The following is a 24,304-nucleotide window of genomic DNA, read 5'->3' as shown; positions in this document are numbered from 1 at the left end:
CCCAAAACCTTACCAAATTCCAGAAATATCCCACAAAATCCCCACACATTTCCACAAAATCTAAGAAAATACCTCAAAATTTTTCATGTCTCCTCAAAATCTTTGAAGATTCCACAGAACTGCCACAAAATCTCAATATCCTACAAAATTCAAGAAAAATCCCACAAAATGGCAGAAAAATCCCACACAATTCCCTAAATGTTCTCAAAACCTCAGCAAATCTCCAGAAACATCGCACAAAATCCCCACAAATTTCCACAAAATATAAAAAAAACCCCTCAAAATTCTTCATGTCTCCTCAAAATCCCACCAAATACCAGAAAATTCCACAACAGTACAAAAAAATCCCACAAAATTCCAGAAACATCCCACCAAATCTCCACAAAATTCCACAAAATCTAAGAAAAAGCCCCCACAATTCTTCAAGTCTCCTCAAAATCCCACCAAATTCCAGAAAAAACTCCAACACAATTGCAGAAAGATTCTCAAAACCCCACCAAGTTCCAGTAACATCCCACAATATCCCCACTAATTTCCACAAAATCTAAGAAAACACCTCAAAATCCTTCATGTCTCCAGAAAATCCCTTAAATTTCCACAAAACTCCTACAAAATCTCCACAATATCCTGCAAAATTCAAGAAAAATCCCACAAAATTCATTAAATGTTCTCAAAACCCCACCAAATTCCAGAAACATCCCACAATATCCCCACAAATTTCCACAAAATCAAAAAAAATACCTCAAAATCCTTCATGTCACCTCAAAATCCCACAAAATACCAGAAAATTCCACAACAGTACAAAAAAAATCCACAAAATTCCAGAAACATCCTATCAAATCTCAACAAAATTTCACAAAATCTAAGAAACTCCCTAACCATTCTTCAAGTCTCCTCAAAATCACACCATGTTTCCAGAAAAAACTCCAACAAAATTGCTAAAGCTTCTTAAAAACCTACCAAATTCCAGAAATATCCCACAAAATCCCCAAACATTTCCACAAAATCTAAGAAAATTCCTCAAAATACTTCATGTCTCCTCAAAATCCCTCAAAATTCCACAAAACTCCCACAAAATCACCCCAATATCCTACAAAATCTAAGAAAAATCCCACCAAATTGCAGAAAAATCCCATAAAATTCCCTAAATGTTCTCAAAACCTCACCAAATTCCAAAAACATCCCACAATATCCCCACACATTTCCACAAAATCTAAGAAAATACCTCAAAATCCTTCATGTCTCCTCAAAATCCCACAAAATAACAGAAAATTCCGCAACAGTAAAAAAAAAATCCCACAAAATTCCAGAAACATCCTACCAAATCTCCACAAAATTCCACAAAATCTAAGAAAATCCCTGACCATTCTTCACATCTCCTCAAAATCACACCAAGTTTCCAGAAAAAACTCCCAAGAGAATTGCAGAAAGCTTCTTAAAAACGTACCAAATTCCAGAAACATCCCACAAAACCCCCACAAATTTCCACAAAATCTAAGAAAATACCTCAAAACCCTTCATGACTCCTCAAAATCTTTCAAAATTCCACAAAACACCCACAAAATTTCCCCAATATACTACAAAATTCAAGAAAAATCCCACCAAATTGCAGAAAAATCCCATACAATTCCCTAAATGTTCTCAAAACCCCACCAAATTCCAGAAACGTCCCACAATATCATCACAACTTTCCACAAAATCTAAGAAAAATCCCTCACAATTCTTCAAGTCGCTACAAAATACCCCAAGATTCTACAAAAATCCCACAAATCACCCCATTATCCTACAAAATTCAAGAAGAATCCCACGAAATTGCAGAAAAATCCCATGCAATTCCCTAAATGTTCTGAAAACCCCACCAAATTCTAGAAACATCCCACGAAATCACCACAAAATTCCACAAAATCTAAGAAAAATCCCACAAAATTCTTCAAGTCTCCTCAAAATCCCTCAAGATTCCAGAAAAAAATCTCACAAAATTCCCTAAATCTTCCCAAAACCCAACTAAATTCCAGAAATATCCCAACAAATCTCAACAAAATTCCAAAGAAGCTAAGAAAAATCCCTCATAATTATTCAAGTCTCCACAAAATCCCTCAAAATTCCACAAAACTCCCACAAAATCTCCTCAATATCCAACAAAATTCAAGAAAAATCCCACGAAATTGCAGAAAAATCCCACACAATTCCCTAAATGTTCTCAAAACCCCACCAAAACTCTAGAAACATTGCACAAAATCCCCACAAATTTCCACAAAATCTAAGAAAAATCCCTCACAATTCTTCAAGTCTCTTCAAAATCCCTCAAGATTCTAAAAAAATCCCACAAAATCACCCCAATATGCTACAAAATTCAAGAAAAATCCCACCAAATTGCAGAAAACTCCCATACAATTCCCTAAATGTTCTGAAAACCCCACCAAATTCCAGAAACATCATACAATATCCCCACACATTTCCACAAAATCGAAAAAAATACTTCAAAATTCTTCATGTCTCCTCAAAATCCCACAAAATAACAGAAAATTCCACAACAGTACAAAAAAATCCCACAAAATTCCAGAAACATCCTACCAAATCTCCACAAAATTCCACAAAAATCTAAGAAAAATCCCTCACAATTCTTCAAGTCTCTTCAAAATCCCTCAAGATTCTACAAAAATCCCACAAAATCACCCCAATATTCCACAAAATTCAAGAAAAATCCCAAGAAATTGCAGAAAAATCCCACACCATTCCCTAAATGTTCTGAAAACCCCAGCAAATTCCAGTAGCATTCCACAATATCCCCACAAATTTCCACAAAATCTAAGATAATACCTCAAAATCATTCATGTCTCCAGAAAATCCCTTAAATTTCCACAAAACTCCTACAAAATCTCAACAATATCCTGCCAAATTCAAAAATATCCCACAAAATTCATTAAAGGCTCTCAAAACCCCACCAAATTCCAAAAACATCCCACAATATCCCCACAAATTTCCACAAAATCTAAAAAATACCTCAAAATTCTTCTTGTCTCCTCAAAACCCCAAAAATACCAGAAACATCATACCACATCTCCACAAAATCTAGGAAAAATCCCTCACAATTCTTCAAGTCCCCTCAAAATCATACCTAATTCCAGAAAAAAATCTAAAAAAAATCCCTACATCTTCCCAAAACCTTACCAAATTCCAGAAATATCCCACAAAATCCCCACACATTTCCACAAAATCTAAGAAAATACCTCAAAATTTTTCATGTCTCCTCAAAATCTTTGAAAATTCCACAGAACTGCCACAAAATCTCCTCAATATCCTACAAAATTCAAGAAAAATCCCACAAAATGGCAGAAAAATCCCACACAATTCCCTAAATGTTCTCAAAACCTCAGCAAATCTCCAGAAACATCGCACAAAATCCCCACAAATTTCCACAAAATATAAAAAAAACCCCTCAAAATTCTTCATGTCTCCTCAAAATCCCACCAAATACCAGAAAATTCCACAACAGTACAAAAAAATCCCACAAAATTCCAGAAACATCCCACCAAATCTCCACAAAATTCCACAAAATCTAAGAAAAAGCCCCCACAATTCTTCAAGTCTCCTCAAAATCCCACCAAATTCCAGAAAAAACTCCAACACAATTGCAGAAAGATTCTCAAAACCCCACCAAATTCCAGAAACATCCCACAATATCCCCACTAATTTCCACAAAATCTAAGAAAACACCTCAAAATCCTTCATGTCTCCTGAAAATCCCTTAAATTTCCACAAAACTCCTACAAAATCTCCACAATATCCTGCAAAATTCAAGAAAAATCCCACAAAATTCATTAAATGTTCTCAAAACCCCACCAAATTCCAGAAACATCCCACAATATCCCCACAAATTTCCACAAAATCAAAAAAAATACCTCAAAATCCTTCATGTCACCTCAAAATCCCACAAAATACCAGAAAATTCCACAACAGTACAAAAAAAATCCACAAAATTCCAGAAACATCCTATCAAATCTCAACAAAATTTCACAAAATCTAAGAAACTCCCTAACCATTCTTCAAGTCTCCTCAAAATCACACCAAGTTTCCAGAAAAAACTCCAACAAAATTGCTAAAGCTTCTTAAAAACCTACCAAATTCCAGAAATATCCCACAAAATCCCCAAACATTTCCACAAAATCTAAGAAAATTCCTCAAAATACTTCATGTCTCCTCAAAATCCCTCAAAATTCCACAAAACTCCCACAAAATCACCCCAATATCCTACAAAATCTAAGAAAAATCCCACCAAATTGCAGAAAAATCCCATAAAATTCCCTAAATGTTCTCAAAACCTCACCAAATTCCAAAAACATCCCACAATATCCCCACACATTTCCACAAAATCTAAGAAAATACCTCAAAATCCTTCATGTCTCCTCAAAATCCCACAAAATAACAGAAAATTCCGCAACAGTACAAAAAAATTCCACAAAATTCCAGAAACATCCTACCAAATCTCCACAAAATTCCACAAAATCTAAGAAAATCCCTGACCATTCTTCACATCTCCTCAAAATCACACCAAGTTTCCAGAAAAAACTCCCAAGAGAATTGCAGAAAGCTTCTTAAAAACCTACCAAATTCCAGAAACATCCCACAAAACCCCCACAAATTTCCACAAAATCTAAGAAAATACCTCAAAACCCTTCATGACTCCTCAAAATCTTTCAAAATTCCACAAAACACCCACAAAATTTCCCCAATATACTACAAAATTCAAGAAAAATCCCACCAAATTGCAGAAAAATCCCATACAATTCCCTAAATGTTCTCAAAACCCCACCAAATTCCAGAAACGTCCCACAATATCATCACAACTTTCCACAAAATCTAAGAAAAATCCCTCACAATTCTTCAAGTCGCTACAAAATACCCCAAGATTCTACAAAAATCCCACAAATCACCCCATTATCCTACAAAATTCAAGAAGAATCCCACGAAATTGCAGAAAAATCCCATGCAATTCCCTAAATGTTCTGAAAACCCCACCAAATTCTAGAAACATCCCACGAAATCACCACAAAATTCCACAAAATCTAAGAAAAATCCCACAAAATTCTTCAAGTCTCCTCAAAATCCCTCAAGATTCCAGAAAAAAATCTCACAAAATTCCCTAAATCTTCCCAAAACCCAACTAAATTCCAGAAATATCCCAACAAATCTCAACAAAATTCCAAAGAAGCTAAGAAAAATCCCTCATAATTATTCAAGTCTCCACAAAATCCCTCAAAATTCCACAAAACTCCCACAAAATCTCCTCAATATCCAACAAAATTCAAGAAAAATCCCACGAAATTGCAGAAAAATCCCACACAATTCCCTAAATGTTCTCAAAACCCCACCAAAACTCTAGAAACATTGCACAAAATCCCCACAAATTTCCACAAAATCTAAGAAAAATCCCTCACAATTCTTCAAGTCTCTTCAAAATCCCTCAAGATTCTAAAAAAATCCCACAAAATCACCCCAATATGCTACAAAATTCAAGAAAAATCCCACCAAATTGCAGAAAACTCCCATACAATTCCCTAAATGTTCTGAAAACCCCACCAAATTCCAGAAACATCATACAATATCCCCACAAATTTCCACAAAATCGAAAAAAATACTTCAAAATTCTTCATGTCTCCTCAAAATCCCACAAAATAACAGAAAATTCCACAACAGTACAAAAAAATCCCACAAAATTCCAGAAACATCCTACCAAATCTCCACAAAATCTAAGAAAAATCCCTCACAATTCTTCAAGTCTCCTCAAAATCACACCGAAGTCCAGAAAAATCTAAAAAAAATCCCTACATCTTCCCAAAACCCCACCAAATTCCAGAAATATCCCACGAAATCCCCACACATTTCCACAAAATCTAAGAAAATACCTCAAAATCCTTCATGTCTCCTCAAAATCTCTCAAGATTCCACAAAACTCCCACAAAATCTCCTAAATATCCTACAAAAATTCAAGAAAAATCCCACAAAATCGCAGAAAAATCCCACACAATTCCCTAAATGTTCCCAAACCCCACCAAATTCCAGAAACATCCTACCAAATCTCCACAAAATTCCACAAAATCTAAGACAAATCCCTCACAATTCTTCAAGTCTCCCCAAAATCCCACCAAATTCCAGAAAAAACTCCAACACAATTGCAGAAAGATTCTCAAAACCCCACCAAATTCCAGAAACATCTCACAATATCCCCACAAATTTCCACAAAATCTAAGATAATACCTCAAAATCATTCATGTCTCCAGAAAATCCCTTAAATTTCCACAAAACTCCTACAAAATCTCAACAATATCCTGCCAAATTCAAGAAATATCCCACAAAATTCATTAAAGGCTCTCAAAACCCCACCAAATTCCAAAAACATCCCACAATATCCCCACAAATTTCCACAAAATCTAAAAAATACCTCAAAATTCTTCTTGTCTCCTCAAAACCCCAAAAATACCAGAAACATCATACCACATCTCCACAAAATCTAGGAAAAATCCCTCACAATTCTTCAAGTCCCCTCAAAATCATACCTAATTCCAGAAAAAAATCTAAAAAAAATCCCTGCATCTTCCCAAAACCTTACCAAATTCCAGAAATATCCCACAAAATCCCCACACATTTCCACAAAATCTAAGAAAATACCTCAAAATTTTTCATGTCTCCTCAAAATCTTTGAAAATTCCACAGAACTGCCACAAAATCTCCTCAATATCCTACAAAATTCAAGAAAAATCCCACAAAATGGCAGAAAAATCCCACACAATTCCCTAAATGTTCTCAAAACCTCAGCAAATCTCCAGAAACATCGCACAAAATCCCCACAAATTTCCACAAAATATAAAAAAAACCCCTCAAAATTCTTCATGTCTCCTCAAAATCCCACCAAATACCAGAAAATTCCACAACAGTACAAAAAAATCCCACAAAATTCCAGAAACATCCCACCAAATCTCCACAAAATTCCACAAAATCTAAGAAAAAGCCCCCACAATTCTTCAAGTCTCCTCAAAATCCCACCAAATTCCAGAAAAAACTCCAACACAATTGCAGAAAGATTCTCAAAACCCCACCAAGTTCCAGTAACATCCCACAATATCCCCACTAATTTCCACAAAATCTAAGAAAACACCTCAAAATCCTTCATGTCTCCAGAAAATCCCTTAAATTTCCACAAAACTCCTACAAAATCTCCACAATATCCTGCAAAATTCAAGAAAAATCCCACAAAATTCATTAAATGTTCTCAAAACCCCACCAAATTCCAGAAACATCCCACAATATCCCCACAAATTTCCACAAAATCAAAAAAAATACCTCAAAATCCTTCATGTCACCTCAAAATCCCACAAAATACCAGAAAATTCCACAACAGTACAAAAAAAATCCACAAAATTCCAGAAACATCCTATCAAATCTCAACAAAATTTCACAAAATCTAAGAAACTCCCTAACCATTCTTCAAGTCTCCTCAAAATCACACCAAGTTTCCAGAAAAAACTCCAACAAAATTGCTAAAGCTTCTTAAAAACCTACCAAATTCCAGAAATATCCCACAAAATCCCCAAACATTTCCACAAAATCTAAGAAAATTCCTCAAAATACTTCATGTCTCCTCAAAATCCCTCAAAATTCCACAAAACTCCCACAAAATCACCCCAATATCCTACAAAATCTAAGAAAAATCCCACCAAATTGCAGAAAAATCCCATAAAATTCCCTAAATGTTCTCAAAACCTCACCAAATTCCAAAAACATCCCACAATATCCCCACACATTTCCACAAAATCAAAAAAAATACCTCAAAATCCTTCATGTCTCCTCAAAATCCCACAAAATACCAGAAAATTCCACAACAGTACAAAAAAAATCCACAAAATTCCAGAAACATCCTATCAAATCTCAACAAAATTTCACAAAATCTAAGAAAATCTCTAACCATTCTTCAAGTCTCCTCAAAATCACACCAAGTTTCCAGAAAAAACTCCAACAAAATTGCTAAAGCTTCTTAAAAACCTACCAAATTCCAGAAATATCCCACAAAATCCCCAAACATTTCCACAAAATCTAAGAAAATACCTCAAAATCCTTCATGTCTCCTCAAAATCCCACAAAATACCAGAAAATTCCGCAACAGTACAAAAAAATTCCACAAAATTCCAGAAACATCCTACCAAATCTCCACAAAATTCCACAAAAATCTAAGAAAAATCCCTCACAATTCTTCGGGTCTCCTCAAAATCCCACCAAATTCCAGAAAAAAACTCCAACACAATTGCAGAAAGATTCTCAAAACCCCACCAAATTCCAGAAACATCCCACAATATCCCCACACATTTCCACAAAATCTAAGAAAATACCTCAAAATTCTTTATGTCTCCTCAAAATCCCAAAAAATAACAGAAAATTCTATAACAGTACAAAAAAATCCCACAAAATTCCAAAAACATCCTACCAAATCTCAACAAAATTCCACAAAAATCTAAGAAAAATCCCCTACAATTCTTCAAGTCTCTTCAAAATCCCTCAAGATTCTACAAACATCCCACAAAATCACTCCAATATCCTACAAAATTCAAGAAAAATCCCAAGAAATTGCAGAAAAATCCCATGCAATTCCCTAAATGTTTTGAAAACCCCACCAAATTCTAAAAACATTCCACAATATCCCCCCTAATTTCCACAAAATATAAAAAAATTACCTCATAACCCTTCATGTCTCCTCAAAATCCCTCAATGTTCCACAAAACTCCCATGAAATCACCCCAATATCCTAGAAAAATTTAAGAAAATTCCCTAAAAATGCCGGAAATATCCCACAAAATTCATTAAATATTCTCAAAACCCTACCAAATTCTAGAAACATCCCGCAAAATCCCCACATATTTCCACAAAATCTAAGAAAATTCCTCAAAATCTTTCATGTCTCCTGAAAATCCCTTAAATTTCCACAAAACGCCTACAAAATCTCCACAATATCCTGCAAAATTCAAGAAAAATCCCCCAAAATCGCAGAAAAATCCCTCACAATTCCCTAAATGTTCCCAAAACCCCACCAAATTCCCGTAACATCCCACAATATCCCCACACATTTCCACAAAATCTAAGAAAATACCTCAAAACCCTTCATGTCTCCTGAAAATCCCTTAAATTTCCACAAAACGCCTACAAAATCTCCACAATATACTGCAAAATTCAAAAACATCCTACAAAATTCATTAAATGTTCTCAAAACCCCACCAAATTCCAGAAACATCCCACAATATCCCCACACATTTCCACAAAATCTAAAAAATACCTCAAAATTCTTCACGTCTCCTCAAAACCCCACAAAATACCAGAAAATTCCGCAACAGTACAAAAAAATCTCACAAAATTCCAGAAACATCCTACCAAATCCCACAAAATCTAAGAAAAATCCCTCACAATTATTCACGTCCCCTCAAAATCACACCGAATTCCAGAAAAAAATCTAAAAAAAATCCCTACATCTTCCCAAAATCCTACCAAATTCCAGAAATATCCCACAAAATCCCACAAATTTCCACAAAATTTCAGAAAAATCACTCACAATTCTTCATGTCACCTCAAAATCTTTCAAGATTCCACCAAACTCCTACAAAATCTCCTCAATATCCTACAAAATTCAAGAAGAATCCCACGAAATTGCAGAAAAATCCCATACAATCCCCTAAATGTTCTCAAACACCCAACAAATTCCAGCAACACCCCACATTATCCCAACACATTTCCACAAAATCTAAGAAAATACCTCAAAATCCTTCATGTCTCCTCAAAATCCTACAAAATAACAAAAAATTCTACAACAGTACAAAGCAGTCCCACAAAATTACAGAAACGTCCTACCAAATCTCCACTAATTTCCACAAAATCTAAGAAAATTCCTCAAAATACTTCATGTCTCCTGAAAATCCCTTAAATTTCCACAAAACTCCTACAAAATCTCCACAATATCCTGCAAAATTCAAGAAAAATCCCACAAAATTCATTAAACGTTCTCAAAACCCCACCAAATTCCAGAAACATCCCACAATATCCCCACACATTTCCACAAAATCAAAAAAATACCTCAAAATACTTCATGTCCCCTCAAAATCCCAAAAAATACCAGAAAATTCCGCAACATTACAAAAAAATTCCACAAAATTCCAGAAACATCCTACCAAATCTCCACAAAAATTCATTAAATCTAAGAAAATCCGTAACCATTCTTCACGTCTCCTCAAAATCACACCAAGTTTCCAGAAAAAACTCCCAACAGAATTGCAGAACGCTTCTTAAAAACCTACCAAATTCCAGAAACATCCCACAAACCCCCACAAATTTCCACAAAATCTAAGAAAATTCCTCAAAACCCTTCATGACTCCTCAAAATCCCTCAAAATTCCACAAAACTCCCACAAAATCACCCCAATATCCTATAAAATCTAAGAAAAATCCCAAAAATTGAAGAAAAATCCCACAAAAATCATTAAATTGCTCAAAACTCCACCAAATTCCAGAAATATCCCACAAAATCCCCACACAGTTTTCCACCAAATCTAAGAAACTACGTCAAAAGCCTTCATGTCATCTCAAAATCTTTCAAGATTCCACAAAACTCCCACAAAATCTCCCCAATATGCTACAAAATTCAAGAAAAATCCCACCAAATGGCAGAAAAATCCCATACAATTCCCTAAATGTTCTCAAAACCCCACCAAATTCCAGAAACCTCCTACAATATCCCCACACATTTCCACAAAATCTAAAAAATACCTCAAAATTCTTCATGTCTCCTCAAAATCCCACAAAATAACAGAAAATTCCGCAACAGTACAAAAAAATCTCACAAAATTCCAGAAACATCCTACGAAATCTCCACAAATCTCCACAAAATCTAAGAAAAATCCCTCACAATTCTTCAAGTCCCCTCAAAATCACACCGAATTCCAGAAAAAAATCTAAAAAAAATCCCTACATCTTCCCAAAACCCTGCCAAATTCCTGAAATATCCCACAAAATCCCACAAATTTCCACAAAATTTCAGAAAAATCCCTCACAATTCTTCATTTCACCTCAAAATCTTTCAAGATTCCACAGAACTGCCACAAAATCTCCTCAATATCCTACAAAATTCAAGAAAAATCCCACCAAATGGCAGAAAAATCCCACACAATTCCTTAAATGTTCTCAAAACCCCACCAAATCTCCAGAAACATCGCACAAAATCCCCACAAATTTCCACAAAATCTAAGAAAAATCTCTCACAATTTTTCAATGCTAAAATCCCACAAAATACCAGAAAATTCCACAACAGTGGAAAAAAATCCCAGAAAACTCCCAAAATATCCCACCAAATCCCCACAAATTTCCACAAAATTTCAGAAAAATCCCTCACAATTCTTCAAGTCGCTACAAAATCCCCCAAGATTCTACAAAAATCCCACAAATCACCCCAATATCCTACAAAATTCAAGAAGAATCCCACCAAATTGCAGAAAAATCCCATACAATTCCCTAAATGGTCTCAAACCCCTACCAAATTCCAGCAACATCCCACAATATCCCCACACATTTCCACAAAATCTAAAAAAATACCTCAAAATACTTCATGTCTCCTCAAAATCCCTCAAAATTCCAAAAAACTCCCACAAAATCTCCCTAATATCATACAAAATTCAAGAGAAATATGACAAAATTGCAGAAAAATCCCACAAAATTCATTAAATGTTCTCAAAACCCCACCAAATTCCAGAAACAATCCACGAAACCCCTACAAATTTCCACGCAATCTAAGAAAACACCTCCTTCATGTCTCCTCAAAATCCCACAAAATAATAGAAAATTCCACAACAGTACAAAAAAATCCCACCAAATTCCAGAAAGATCCCACCAAATTGCCACAAATTTCCACAAAAATTCAGAAAAATCCCACAAAACTCTTCAAGTCTCCTCAAAATCCCTCAAGATTCCAGAAAAAAATCTCACAAAATTCCCTGAATCTTTCCAAAACCATGCCAAATTCCAGAAACATCCCACCAAATCTCCAAAAAATTCCAAAGCAGCTAGGAAAACTCCCTCAAAATTCTTCAAGTCTCCACAAAAACCCTCAGAATTCAAGGAAAATCCCACAAAATTGCAGCAATCTACTCAAAAGCCCAACAAATTCCTGCAACATCCCACAATATCTAAACAAATTTCCACAAAATCTTAGAAAATACCTCAAAATTCTTCATGACTCTGCAAAAGCCCACAAAATTCCACAAATCTCCGAGAAAATCTCATCAATAACCTACAAAATTCAAGGAAAATCCCACCAAATTGCTGAAAAATCCCACACAATTCTCTAAACGTTCTCAAAAACCCACCAAATTCCACAAATATCCCACAAAATCTAAACAAATTACCACAAAATCGAAGAAAATACCTCAAAATTCTTCAAGTCTCCTCAAAATCCCTCAAGATTCCAGAATTATCCCACAAAATTATTTAAACTTTTGCAAAATCCCATAAAACTCAAAAAAAATCCCATGAAATTGTAAAAAATTTTTTAAAAATCCCTCAATCTTCTTAAACCCCAAAAATATTCCAGAAACATCCCACAAAATATCCTCAAATTTCCACTAAATTCCACAAAAATCCCACAAAATTCCTGAAACATCCCACCAAATTCCAGAAAAGTCCCACAAAATTATTTAATCTACATTTGTCTTGGCAATTGTAGATCCCGGCTGCTCTTGCCCCTCTTCTGCTTGCCACCTGAATTTTAGCAGTACAGCTGCAATTGCCTCTTTCAATCAGTGCTACCCACTGTGCTTTTGTCACAGGGAACTCAGGATTTTTGTTTCAGGCATCATGATCACTAGAGATCAAAATGTTCCCAAGTCCCTGAGCACTAAGTCGAGGGGAATTAAAGCCACACAGGTCACATTTGCAGTGCTCAAACACAGCCCTGTTGCTGCTGCTGCTGCTGAAATAGAATCAACTGACAGAGGCCATCACAGAAATTGCCTCTGCAGTGGCAAATCAAATGAAAAAATCCACCAGGAGAAAGAAATACCCAGACTTCCCAACTCGCTTCATTGTTTCTTCTGAGCAGCAGAAGAAAAAGGAACAGGGCACCTTTCAGGCAGCTCCACAAGCTCAGGGTTCTCATTTCATTGGGAATCTGAGATGCAATTGGCCTTGTTAAAAGGATAAAAGCAAAGGGAATGAATTGGGAATTATTAGGAAAAAATGACCCTTCTTACACACAAAGTTCACCAAGTCATTCCCTGCATTTCTCCTTTTCACATTCTTTCTCTCACCCACTGAGAGGTCCAGCTTATCATGTTCTGCTGCTTATCATCAACTGATTGTGCTCTTGATTTCTCCCAGTGCAAGAGATGTAGAATCATCTCAACTGAACACAGAAACAAACTCCCTCTGTCAGCCCATCTTCATGTTCCAGATCACTTTCCAGATATCCATGGGGCTGTTGGAATGATGAGCTCTCCACTGCTGGCTGCAGGCTCTGGAGATTCTTTCTCCACATTCAGCCAGGCTTGTATTCCCCAACAATTCCTGGTAGCCCATCATGTTTTCTTTGGGTAGAAGAGGAACAATGAAAACCTCACCAATGGCACAACTCCCCTGTGCACAAGGAAAAGAAAGAACAAGTTGTCAAGTTCTTCAAACATTTGTCCTGCTTTGCTGCAAGAGTTGTGCTGCACTCACAGTGTGGGGAGCCAAGAGAAGCTGCAGCTGGGGGCACATCTTGTGACAGGAGCTGTGCCTTGTTCTCCAGGACAGGTTTTTGGAAAGAACAGACGGGACTGGGGAGAAGATTCTGGGAAAATTGAAACGGCTTTTTTAAGAAATGAAAATAAAATCCAAAGAAACAACCACTAAGATTTTTTTTCTATTTTTCTCTATTTATTTTTATGTTTCCCTTTTCCGTCTTGCACTGTTTCTCCATCCCATTCATTCCAAATGGCTCTCACCTCTAAGATCTGAGACTTGGCAAGTTTTAGACACTGTAAAATACCCTGAGCTATAGCCAGTTTGCCTTGCCCTGTTTTCCTTGGACAGCAATGCTGGAGACACAAGTGCAGTGCTCGGCTCAGGTACAAATTCTGCATTCAGGGAATGTGCTCAGACGGTGTCTGAGCCTCAGCAGGGACAAGGCACAGCAGCAGCCAAGGGCATTGCTGTGCCCCTGTGCAGGAGTCCAGACTCTGGCTCTCGGCTCAGCAGGGCAAAGTTGCCGTGTTTGGCCGGGCTCAGGGGCTGCCCGGGGAGCGCGGGGCTCGGGGCGGGGCCGAGCGGGCAACGGACAAACGGACACGGGGACAAACGGCCCCGGTGCTTCAGTTGCAGCGGCAGCGGCGGCAGCAGCAGCAGCAGCAGCGGCGGCGGCAGCGAAAGCAGCGAAAGCAGCAAATTTATCAATTCTCTCTCTCTCCTCTCCCTCTCCCACTGTCCCGCATCTTCTCCCGGTCTCCCTTTTCCTGTGTCCCCTCATCACCAGGTTCCCTTTCCCCGTGCCCACCCGGGCCATGCCCCCAGCCCGGCCCCGTCCCCGGCCCCGTCCCCATCTCCGCCCATCCCGCCGAGGTCTCCTCTTCGCCTGGCTCTGGCTGTGCTGGCGCTGGCGCTGCTGGGCGGGCATCATTGCCTGGGGCTGGGGCGGCATCGCTGCCCTTTGGCTCCGCCTGGCCCGGCCCCGGCCCCGGCCCCGGCCCCGGCCCCGGCTCCTCCCGGGGCCCGCGGAGGACACAGGCGGTGCGGCCGCTGCCGCCGCCTCCGCTGCGGCTTCCCCGGCCCGAGCTCCGCCGCTGTCGCGTTCCAATGAGGGAACGCCTGCGGGTGCCCGGCCCGGGGAGCTCGGGGAGCGCTCGGGGGCCGTTCCTGGCCCCGGGCCGAGCGCTGACGGCCGCGTCTCTTCCCCAGGGAAGGCGCAGCAGGCCCTGCAGCAGCGCTACCGAGTGGGTTCACTGCTGGGGCGCGGCGGCTTTGGCAGAGTTTTTGCGGCCACTCGGCTCTCGGACGGACTCCCGGTGAGCAGAGGGGCCGGCGGCGGGCGGAGGAGGAGGAGGGGGCGGAGGAGGAGGATGGGGCTGGACACGGTGGGCGGTGAGCTGAATCCGCTGTTCCCTTTGGCTTGCAGGTGGCCATCAAAAAGGTGCCACGGAACCGCGTCCGGCACTGGGGCGAGCTGGTGAGTGAGCGGGGCCAGCGGCAGAAGCCGGGCCGTGCCGGGCGGGGATGAGCCGGGGCCCGGCAGGGTGGGAGCCGCCAGGACACCTGGAGGGAGAGCGGGTGTGGGGCCAGCGGAGGGCACAGAGCATCCCGGGCTGGCTGAGGGCTCCCCGAGCCCTGGCACGGCCTCAGCCCCACTGACGGCACCGTGCTCCTCCCGCAGCCCGACGGCACCAGCGCACCCCTGGAGATAGTGCTGCTGGACAAGGTGTCCACAGGCTTCCCCGGTGTGGTGCAGCTGCTGGAATGGTTTGAGCTCCCCAACACCATCGTGATGGTGCTGGAGCGCCCGGAGCGGTGTCAGGACCTGCGGCGTTTCATTCGGGCACGGAGGTTCCTGTCCGAGGAAGAGGCGCGGGAGCTGTTCCAGCAGGTGCTGGCGGCCGTGCGGCACTGCACCAGCTGCGGGGTCCTGCACCGAGATATCAAACCTGAGAACGTCTTGGTAGACCTGGACACCGGCGAGGCAAAACTGATTGACTTCGGCTGTGGCACCTACCTGCAGGACACAGCCTACACTCAATTTGCAGGTGAGCCCACACAGGGGCAGTCTCCCGGTCCTGGCATCTCCTGGCCCAACCTGGGTGTGGCAGCAGGGATTCTCCCTTTGGCTGCCAGTCACAGGACTGAGTCTTCAGCCAAGTTGCTTCTGAGCAGAACTGGGTGGGGACCCATCTTCCATCCCTGCTGGCAGCCTTTGCCTGCCACTCTGCCCAGGACTGGGGCTGGGGCTGGGGCAGCCAGCCTGACAAAACCCCCGTGGGTGGGAGTAGCAGAGAGGGGGAGGCAGAACCTGTGCACCTGCTGGTTTGGTGTGCAGGTGAGAATGGGCTTGGACTGCTCTGCTCACCTGATTTGCCTTGGTTCAAGATATTTTTTGGGCAATGCCAGCAGGGAGGATGTGGGTGTGGTTTTTCCCCAGCACTGAGTGGGTATTTCCCTTTGTGTGTCATGGTCGGGCCTTGCCAGGGTTTCTGCTGCCCTCTTCCAGCACCAGTGGCTTCTTTTCCAACCCCAGGTTTGTACCCAAGTCCCAGGTGCTGGCGAGAGGGCAGCAGGTCACCCCGTGTGCCACTGGGGCAGCCCCCACATGCCCAGGGATGCTGGGGCCAGGCTCTGGGAGCAGCAGCATCCCCCTGATGAGCTCCATCCATATTCCATAGGAACACCGTCATACAGCCCCCCGGAATGGAACGACTTCGGCTGGTACCATGGCGAGGCAGCGACCGTCTGGTCCCTGGGCATCCTGCTGCACGAGATGGTCTGCGGGGAGCACCCTTTCAGGAGGGGCAGGAACATCAGATGGGGCCAGCTCCCGCTGCCACAACGGCTCTCCCAAGGTGGATCCTCATCTCTGGGCACGGGGGGAACACCAGTGTTGGGAGACAGCAGCGGGCTCGTGAGCATCCCGCTCTGGCAGCTGCTGAGGAGGTGGCACATGTCCTGCTCTCCTGCTCTCCTCCAAAACAAAGAATTGATGGGAAAGTTTAGGCCCAGCTCTGAGCACATCCAGCGTGGCCTGGGCACGGGAATAGTGGGGCAAAGCAGACAGGAGCCTTCTCCAACTGACCAGTGGTTTGTGGTTTCTCTCCCCAGACTGCCAGATTCTGATCAGGTGGTGTTTATCCCTGAACTCCTTGGACAGGCCCTCATTAGAAGACCTGTCCTGTGATCCCTGGATGCAGGATATTCATCAGCCCTAGAAGAAGGGAGAGAGCCACAGGCACAGTGATGCAGGGACCTGGTAAGTTACAGTTCCACACATGCCCTGGCAATCAGCAGCAAAGAAACCCAGACTTTTTTGTCCTGCCTGTGTCACTGCACTGGGGTCATGGAATGGGAACACACAGCCCTTGTGCTGGGGCTGAGCTGCTCTGCCCAGCACTGGTGGGCACCATCTGAGCTGGTTTTGCTTGTCCTGCTTCACTGACAGCCGGGCCCTGGGCAGAACCCTGACAGCCTGGTGTCACCCCAGGGAAGAAGGAGCCCCTGGAGAAGCTGTACCAGGTGGGGCTGCTGCTGCTGCTGCTGGAGACATGGAGGACAGCAGCAAGGATGACAACCTCTTCCTCCACCTGGCCAGCGGGAGCTGGCGATGATGGACTTTGATTCTGGCACCTTCTTCAAAGCCAGGCTCCACAGAGAATTTTCAGGTAAGTCCAGACCCAGGGGGATGCTCCCAGATTTGTGCATTGGCCGGGAACCAAAGGTTTCCCCTTTGCTGGGGCAGATGCAACTGATTCCTCAGTGGCTGCCCAGCTGGTTTTTGGCAGGGCTGGGGGCGTGGGCTGGGGTGGTTACGAAATGGGAGTGGGATCCTGGCCCTGCCAACAGCCCCCAGCACCCACCGTGCCCCGGGCTGGGGCTGGGGCAGCCAGCCCGACACAAACAAACCCCCATGGCAGGAGCACAGGTGGGACTCCAGAACCTGAGCATGGCTGCTTTGCTGTGCAGGCAAGGAAGGGCTTGGGCTGCTCCACTCCCCTGCTTTGCTTTGGGATCACCGTGATTTTGGGGGACAGTGCAGGGGGAAAGGGAGAAAGCATGGGCTTCCCTCACCCATGGGTGGGTTTTTCCCCAGAATGTAGGGGTTGGGCCTTCCTCAAGCTCCTGACAGACAAAAGATTTTTTACCATTTTTCTTGTTTCCCCTTTTTGTCTGTAACCTATTTTCATTAATTTGTTGTTTGTTTTTCTAAAGGAAGCGTTCCAGGTGGGGTCCAGTCTGGATCAGGAAGTGCTTGGGACCAGCTGTGGCGTGGATGGGCCGTGCCCTTGGAGAAGACTGAGGACATCGTTTGGGACCAGCTTTTCTTGTGGCAGCGGATGGTGTGAGGTGGGTCCTCATCTCCTTGGCATGGGTGGGACAAGAGCTTTTGGGAGATGGCAGCGGGCACAGGAGCATCCCGCTCTGGGCAGCTGCTGAGGGGCTGGATCTGCCGTGGCTGGCTGCAGGCTGGGCACATGTCCTGCCCTCCTGCTCTGCTCCCCAAGGCAGCAGTGATGGGCAGCTTTGGGCCCAGCTCTGAGCACGGCCAGCATGGCCTGGGCACCGCGGCTGGCTGGGACAAGGGGACAGGAGCCTTCAGCTGACGGGCGGTTTCTGCTTTCTCTCCTTGCAGCCGGGCTCTGCGGATGCTGAGGCTGCTCTGGGCTCTGCCAGGGCTCTGCTGGGCTCAGCACCGGGCCGGGATCAGCCAAAGAAGAAACGCTGTGACCTGCAGCAGAGACTTGAGCATTTTGGCAATGCAGCTCAAGTCTGCAGAGTGTCCACCTCCAAGGGAAAACATGACACCCCCCAAAAATTAAACTTGTTCCATAACTTCTGAAATGAAATCCATCTGGGATGACCCCAAATGACATTTTTCAGCTTGCTCAAGCTGTAGCTCAGCCCTTCTCTGAACAGTTCTGTCCCCCACCTGCCTTTTACTTCACAACTGCTCCCTCCTTTCCCCCAGTGAGTTCCCAGCCCATCACAGTCTCCATCACACTGCAGCCTTCCTTGATGCCCCTCAGCACGAGGAAGGCCAAGCCCCAGTCTCAGGGACTCATCCTGTCAGTGGCTGAAGAGCAGCAATGTCTGTCTGTGCCAGGGGCTCTTGGATGTCTCTGTATCCATGGACAGAAGGGTCTGTCTGTGCCAAGGGCTCTTGGATGTCTCTGTATCCATGGACAGAAGGGTCTGTCTGTGCCAGGGGCTCTTGGATGTCTCTGTAGCCATGGACAGAAGGGTCTGTCTGTGCCAGGGGCTCTTGGATGTCTCTGTAGCCATGGACAGAAGCTCTGTCCTTGCAAAGGTTTCCATAATATCTTGGTACCCATGGGTATGGAATGAACACAGGGAGTGAAAGTGTCAGTCACGTTGTTTGCACACTCCTTCCTTTCCATACAAGACACATCCATGCACACCCCCACGTAGAGATATATTAAAAGGAGAGGGATGGATAGAGATTTCCCACAGAGCTCTCACTTTGGCATAACTCACCTTGTTAGCCATGGCCAGGGCATTTTTGTCCCAGCTCTGTGTCAGTAGGTGTCCAAGAGCTGAAGGGAACAGCATTTAGAAGCAGTTTCAGGATTTCTAGGCAGGAAAGGGAGCTGACAACCATCCACATAACTCACCATATTCGTCGGGATGGGCTGCTGGTTCTTTAGGAATATGGCACAATGGAGACACGAGACTTGGGATAATCCCAGCTCTCTGTGGATCTGTGCAAAGGGGGAGCAGCAGAAACACCTTGTGTCTTCTTTGGGGACACAAGGTCCAAGGAGCTGGGGTGGCAGAGCGTGGCCTGGGCTGGTGGCAGGTGAAGTCCCATTTCATGACATCCCGGAGTGGCACAGGACAAAGCTCCAAACAGCCACAGCCCCACTGAGGAAGTCCTTGGAGTGCTGCACATCCCATAGGAAAAGCTGCATTCCCTCAGTCCATTGGCATTTATCACTTCCATTTGCAACACTTGAGATCCAAGTTTCAAACGGCAAAATTTTTACACTCAAGACACAGTCATGAAGAACATGTATTTCAATTTCCTATTCCTTTAACTGCAGTGTAAAAGATCTTGATATTCGAAAACATCCATCAAATCTGTAAAGGAAGGCAGCTAATGGATCCTTTCCACTAGCAGATGTACAAACTAACTAAAATCAAACCTGAGCTCTCTTTTTCAAAAGATCATTTACCTCTTTCTTAGTGCAGAATTATAGAAGATTTTTCACTACACATTTTGGGGTAATTTTTATCTTTCATATTTTTTTCGTATTTTTTGTGTTTCTTTTGTTTTGGGTTTTTTTTACCGAAAACAAGTCCTAGAAAAGGCACGTCCTTTGCTCCTGGTTCCCGTGTGGAGCAGCTCCCTTCCCGCTGGCTGAGCTGCTCAGGCAGAGCCCGGCAGCTCCTGGCCCTGCAGGGCTGAGGCTTTTCCCCGTTGCTGGGCACAGACTGATGGAGCAGCGCTGCTGAACACGGGCACACGCAGAGGGAGCAGAGCAGCTGCCTTTGCCCACCTGAAGCTCCAAGGCCAAGCTCTGAGCAGGCACGGCTGCAAGAGACTCGCAGGCTCCCTGTTGGCTCTGCTGCCCCACTTGTGCCCGGCCCAGCTCTGCGGGAGGCAGAGGGAGAACAAGGGGCAGCTCCCTCCCAGCCCCAGCCCAGGGACCCCTCCAGCCCCAGGCCTTGGGCCACTGTCAGCACCCGCTGCTCCAGCCACCGCTTCTGCTGGCACTGACAGCAACAACCAAACTGGGGCTGGTCCCCAGGGAGCAGCAGCAGTGCCTGCATCTGATCCCTCAGCCTGGGGCAGCCCCCTGGGGGAACAGAGGGCACAGCAAGAGGGACAAAACCAGGCAGGGGCAGAGACTGGGAAGAGCCAGAGCTGGGAGCAGCAACAGCTGCTTCATTGCACTCCTGGAGAAAGCTCTTGGCTGGCTCAAAGCACTGAAAGGTGTGAAAGGCAGAGAGGAGGCCACACCAAACAATGCTCCTGTTTTCACACCCTCCTGTAGTAAATGGAAATGATTCCTGCTAACTAAAGTGTCAGTATTTGGAAAGTTATTATTAGAAGCAATCAAGGGAATTGGTGTTACAAGGCAGATGTACCCCTCTACAGATGTTACATGTTAAAATTAAGGTACAGGATGTAGTTTTGAGATAAGAGATGTCCTAAGACAAAATCGACCTTGAGATGGATAAAGTTGGAATGACTTTAGGCACTGGGCCTGAAAATTATAAAATATAAGACTAATTAGTGGAGCACAATGCTTACTTAACATAACACAACACTTAGAATGCACACAGAGCCTGTAAGGTTATCCAGAGGACAATGAGGATGAGTGTAAGCCTTCATCCAAAAGACCACCAAAAGAAGACTGAAGACCCCCTAGCAACAAGTGAAGCATGCACCATGAAGAATAGTGATGTAAAATTAAAGAATCAGAAATTGGAGGAGACTTACTGGAAACATGAATGAATATGTATAAGTATACAGTATATAAGTTTAGTTTTAATTGCTCTATTTCATATGTAAGGGGGTTGAGAAGCCCTCTCCATACCCCGGTCAGTTTTGCTTATGCTTTAATCATATTTACTGGCAAGCTATATTCATATCTATATTCATACATATATATCGATATATATATATCTATATATCTATATATATATATATGAATATATTCACTAAATTGTACTCTTTTACTAAATTGTATTCCTTCTATATCAAATTGCTATTCAATCCACTAAATTGTATTATTTTATTAAATTGGATTATTGTATTCAATTCACTAAATTGTATCTTTTTTTTCTTGTTATTACACTGCTGTTAACCCAATAGCCCTAGCTGTCCAAATTTCAATTTCATTTATGACACTGCCCATGGGTGAGTTACAGCCACAGCGAGAGGGAGGAGGAGATGATCCCACCCATGGCTGCTGCTGGCTCCAGACATTTGCTGAGATAAAGCTGAGCCAGAGCTTCAGCATCTCTCCCAAAATCACAGAATCACAGAATGCCTTGGCTTGGAAGAGACCTTAAAGTTCATTTCATGCCACCACCTGCCATGGGCAGGGACACCTTCCACTATCCCAGGCTGCTCCAAGCCCCTTCCAACCTGGCCTTGGACACTTCCAGGGATCCAGGGGCAGCCACAGCTTCTGTGGGCAAGCTCTGATCTCTGCCCAGGTGAGCAGGGACAGGAGCCGAGGGAACGGCTGGAGCTGGGCCAGGGCAGGGCTGGGCTGGAGATGAGCAAAAGCTTCTTCCCCCCCAGGGGGCTGGGGCAGTGCCCAGGCTCCCCAGGGAATGGGCACGGCCCCGAGGCTGCCGCAGCTCCAGGAGCCTTTGGCCAGCGCTGCCAGGGATGCACAGGCTGCGATTGCTGGGGTGTCTGTGCAGGGCCGGGGGCTGCACTCCATGATCCCAATGGGTCCCAGATGCCAGCTCAGCCCCTTGTGCAACTCTCACCCTTGGGCTCAGCCTTTGTGTCCCCTGGAGGCGCTGGCAGAGCTGATGGGGTGGGGCAGGAGCGGGGCAGCCCCAGCGTTCCCCTGGCAGTGACAGCACAGCCGGGCCAGCAGCCCCAGCGTTCCCCTGGCAGTGACAGCACAGCCGGGCCAGCAGCCCCAGCGTTCCCCTGGCAGTGACAGCACAGCCGGGCCAGCAGCCCCAGCGTTCCCCTGGCAGTGCCAGCACAGCCGGGCCAGCAGCCCCAGCGTTCCCCTGGCAGTGACAGCACAGCCGGGCCAGCAGCCCCAGCGTTCCCCTGGCAGTGACAGCACAGCCGGGCCAGCAGCCCCAGCGTTCCCCTGGCAGTGACAGCACAGCCGGGCCAGCAGCCCCAGCGTTCCCCTGGCAGTGACAGCACAGCCGGGCCAGCAGCCCCAGCGTTCCCTCCCTGGAGACGCTCCAAGGGAAGCGGCCAGAGCTGCGTCCAGTCAGCGGAACTGAGCGGCCACTGAGCACCCCCGGCCTGGGCTGCTGTGGATTCCTCTGCACACAGCTCGGGGAAGGTGCCCTTGGCCACCCCCACAGTGCCACAGACAAGTGTCACACACAGTTACAGAGCTCTGCACACAGCTCACAGGGGGAGTTAATTTAAAAAATAAACCAACAAAAAAACCACCAGGAGAAAGAGAACTCCTACCTGACAAAGGTGTTCCACCCTTCAGTTGTCACACCTGCATGCACACAAGACCTGGGGCTACAAAAAAATCAGGTTTCATTGGCACATTTGCAGGAAAAACGGGTTTAGGACAGGCTATCAGCAGACCTGTTCTCAGCTGGGTGAAAAAGGCCCCTTTGGCAGCTGCAGGGCCATTGAAAATGCAGATCCTCAGCCCATGGGGGAGAAAAGGGCTCTGAATTCCCCTCCCCTGACACACAAACCCTGCTCCCAGGCTGCTCCCCACACAGGATTCTACTGGAGGACTGTGGAAAGCTGAGAGTTGGCTCTGGCTTCTCCATGTTCCCTGTCCTAAAGCTGCCTGGGAGAAGAAATTTAGGGTCAGCTCCACTGGCACAATCCCTCCTGGCCCAGGGCACAGCCCCAGGAAGGTCTTTGCTCCTCCCTCGGCACTCCCTGAGGAGGCTGGCAGGGCTCGCAGGTTTATGGCATTTGTCCTTGCTGCCCCTCACATCCCACTGCCCCACAGAGAGCCCCGAGCCACCCGTGAGGGACAGGCCCTGCTGGGCCAGGCCTGGGCTCAGGGCTTGGCCTTTCTGCTTCCTCCAACCCAGCCAGGGCTGGCTCAGCATTGCAGTTCCTGTGCTGTGCCCCAAGCTCGCTCGGGCCCTGCTGGAAAGGGACCTGAGGTACCTCCATCCCCTCGGGCAGTGCATGGGAGAAAACAACAAACTTCTCAGGAGGATGGGGAACAAACTTGCAGCTGCAAACTTTAGAGAATGAGGTACTTGGGAAATCATAAATCTGCATGCAATTAGAGGAAATCACTTCACTAAGCACAGACTGAGCCAACTCGTCCAACCCATCCAACTTCAAGCTATCCAGATTTTGAAAACTGGAAGTCAGGAGAAAAGAGAGGGACAGAGATCCACAGTCAGCCTTGGATCCAGCACCATCTCAGCTGCTGTGAGCTCCAGGGCCGTGGCACAGGTCAGTGTCACACCCGTGTCACAGCCTCACCTGCTCTGCTCCCTCTCCCAGCTGGGGTTTTTGGGGTGCCAGGGGCTTGGCAGCCACTTTGGGGCTGGAGCAGAGGCTGCAGTGGCTGGGCTGGGGCAGTGACCGCCCCACACAGGCAGAACTTGCTCTGCCCCCAAACACACCCTGGAGATGTCTGGGGCCATTCATCATTTCTCTGCTCTCCAGCGCTGAGGCAACGCACTCTGGCTACAGCTCTGAGCTTGAGCCCATGGCAACCAGCCCTGGCAATGGGGCTCCATGGAGCTGCTCTCAGGAACCCCCAAAGAGCTGGGGAGTGCCCCAAAACCTCCTTAGAAATGTGAGATACATTAAAATCTCTTTGGGAACATCCAAATATCCAAAACTCACTAACGGGTTTCCCCTCCATTCATCATCCCCAAA

General features: G+C 44.8%; 1 protein-coding gene and 1 pseudogene across 1 annotated transcript; both read left to right on the top strand.

The window, feature by feature from the left end:
- The window catches only part of LOC147647139 (uncharacterized), a 178,333-nt pseudogene that overhangs the window by 110,062 nt on the left and 43,967 nt on the right, over positions 1 to 24,304 (top strand).
- LOC147647140 (serine/threonine-protein kinase pim-1-like) lies at positions 14,360 to 18,597 on the top strand. Its single transcript, XM_086872505.1, has 8 exons — positions 14,360 to 15,065; positions 15,176 to 15,226; positions 15,431 to 15,797; positions 16,431 to 16,607; positions 16,864 to 17,011; positions 17,201 to 17,420; positions 17,968 to 18,102; positions 18,389 to 18,597. The coding sequence occupies exons 1-5, from the start codon at positions 14,565 to 14,567 to the stop codon at positions 16,968 to 16,970; spliced, it is 1,203 nt and encodes a 400-aa protein (XP_086728631.1). The 5' UTR covers positions 14,360 to 14,564; the 3' UTR covers positions 16,971 to 17,011; positions 17,201 to 17,420; positions 17,968 to 18,102; positions 18,389 to 18,597.

Source organism: Cyanistes caeruleus, unplaced genomic scaffold, assembly GCF_971803275.1.
Source record: "Cyanistes caeruleus unplaced genomic scaffold, bCyaCae1.hap1.1 HAP1_SCAFFOLD_65, whole genome shotgun sequence".
In the NCBI taxonomy this organism is placed as follows: Eukaryota; Metazoa; Chordata; class Aves; order Passeriformes; family Paridae; genus Cyanistes; species Cyanistes caeruleus.
Note: the sequence above shows the minus strand (reverse complement) of the source record. Positions and strands in the feature narration are given on the sequence as shown.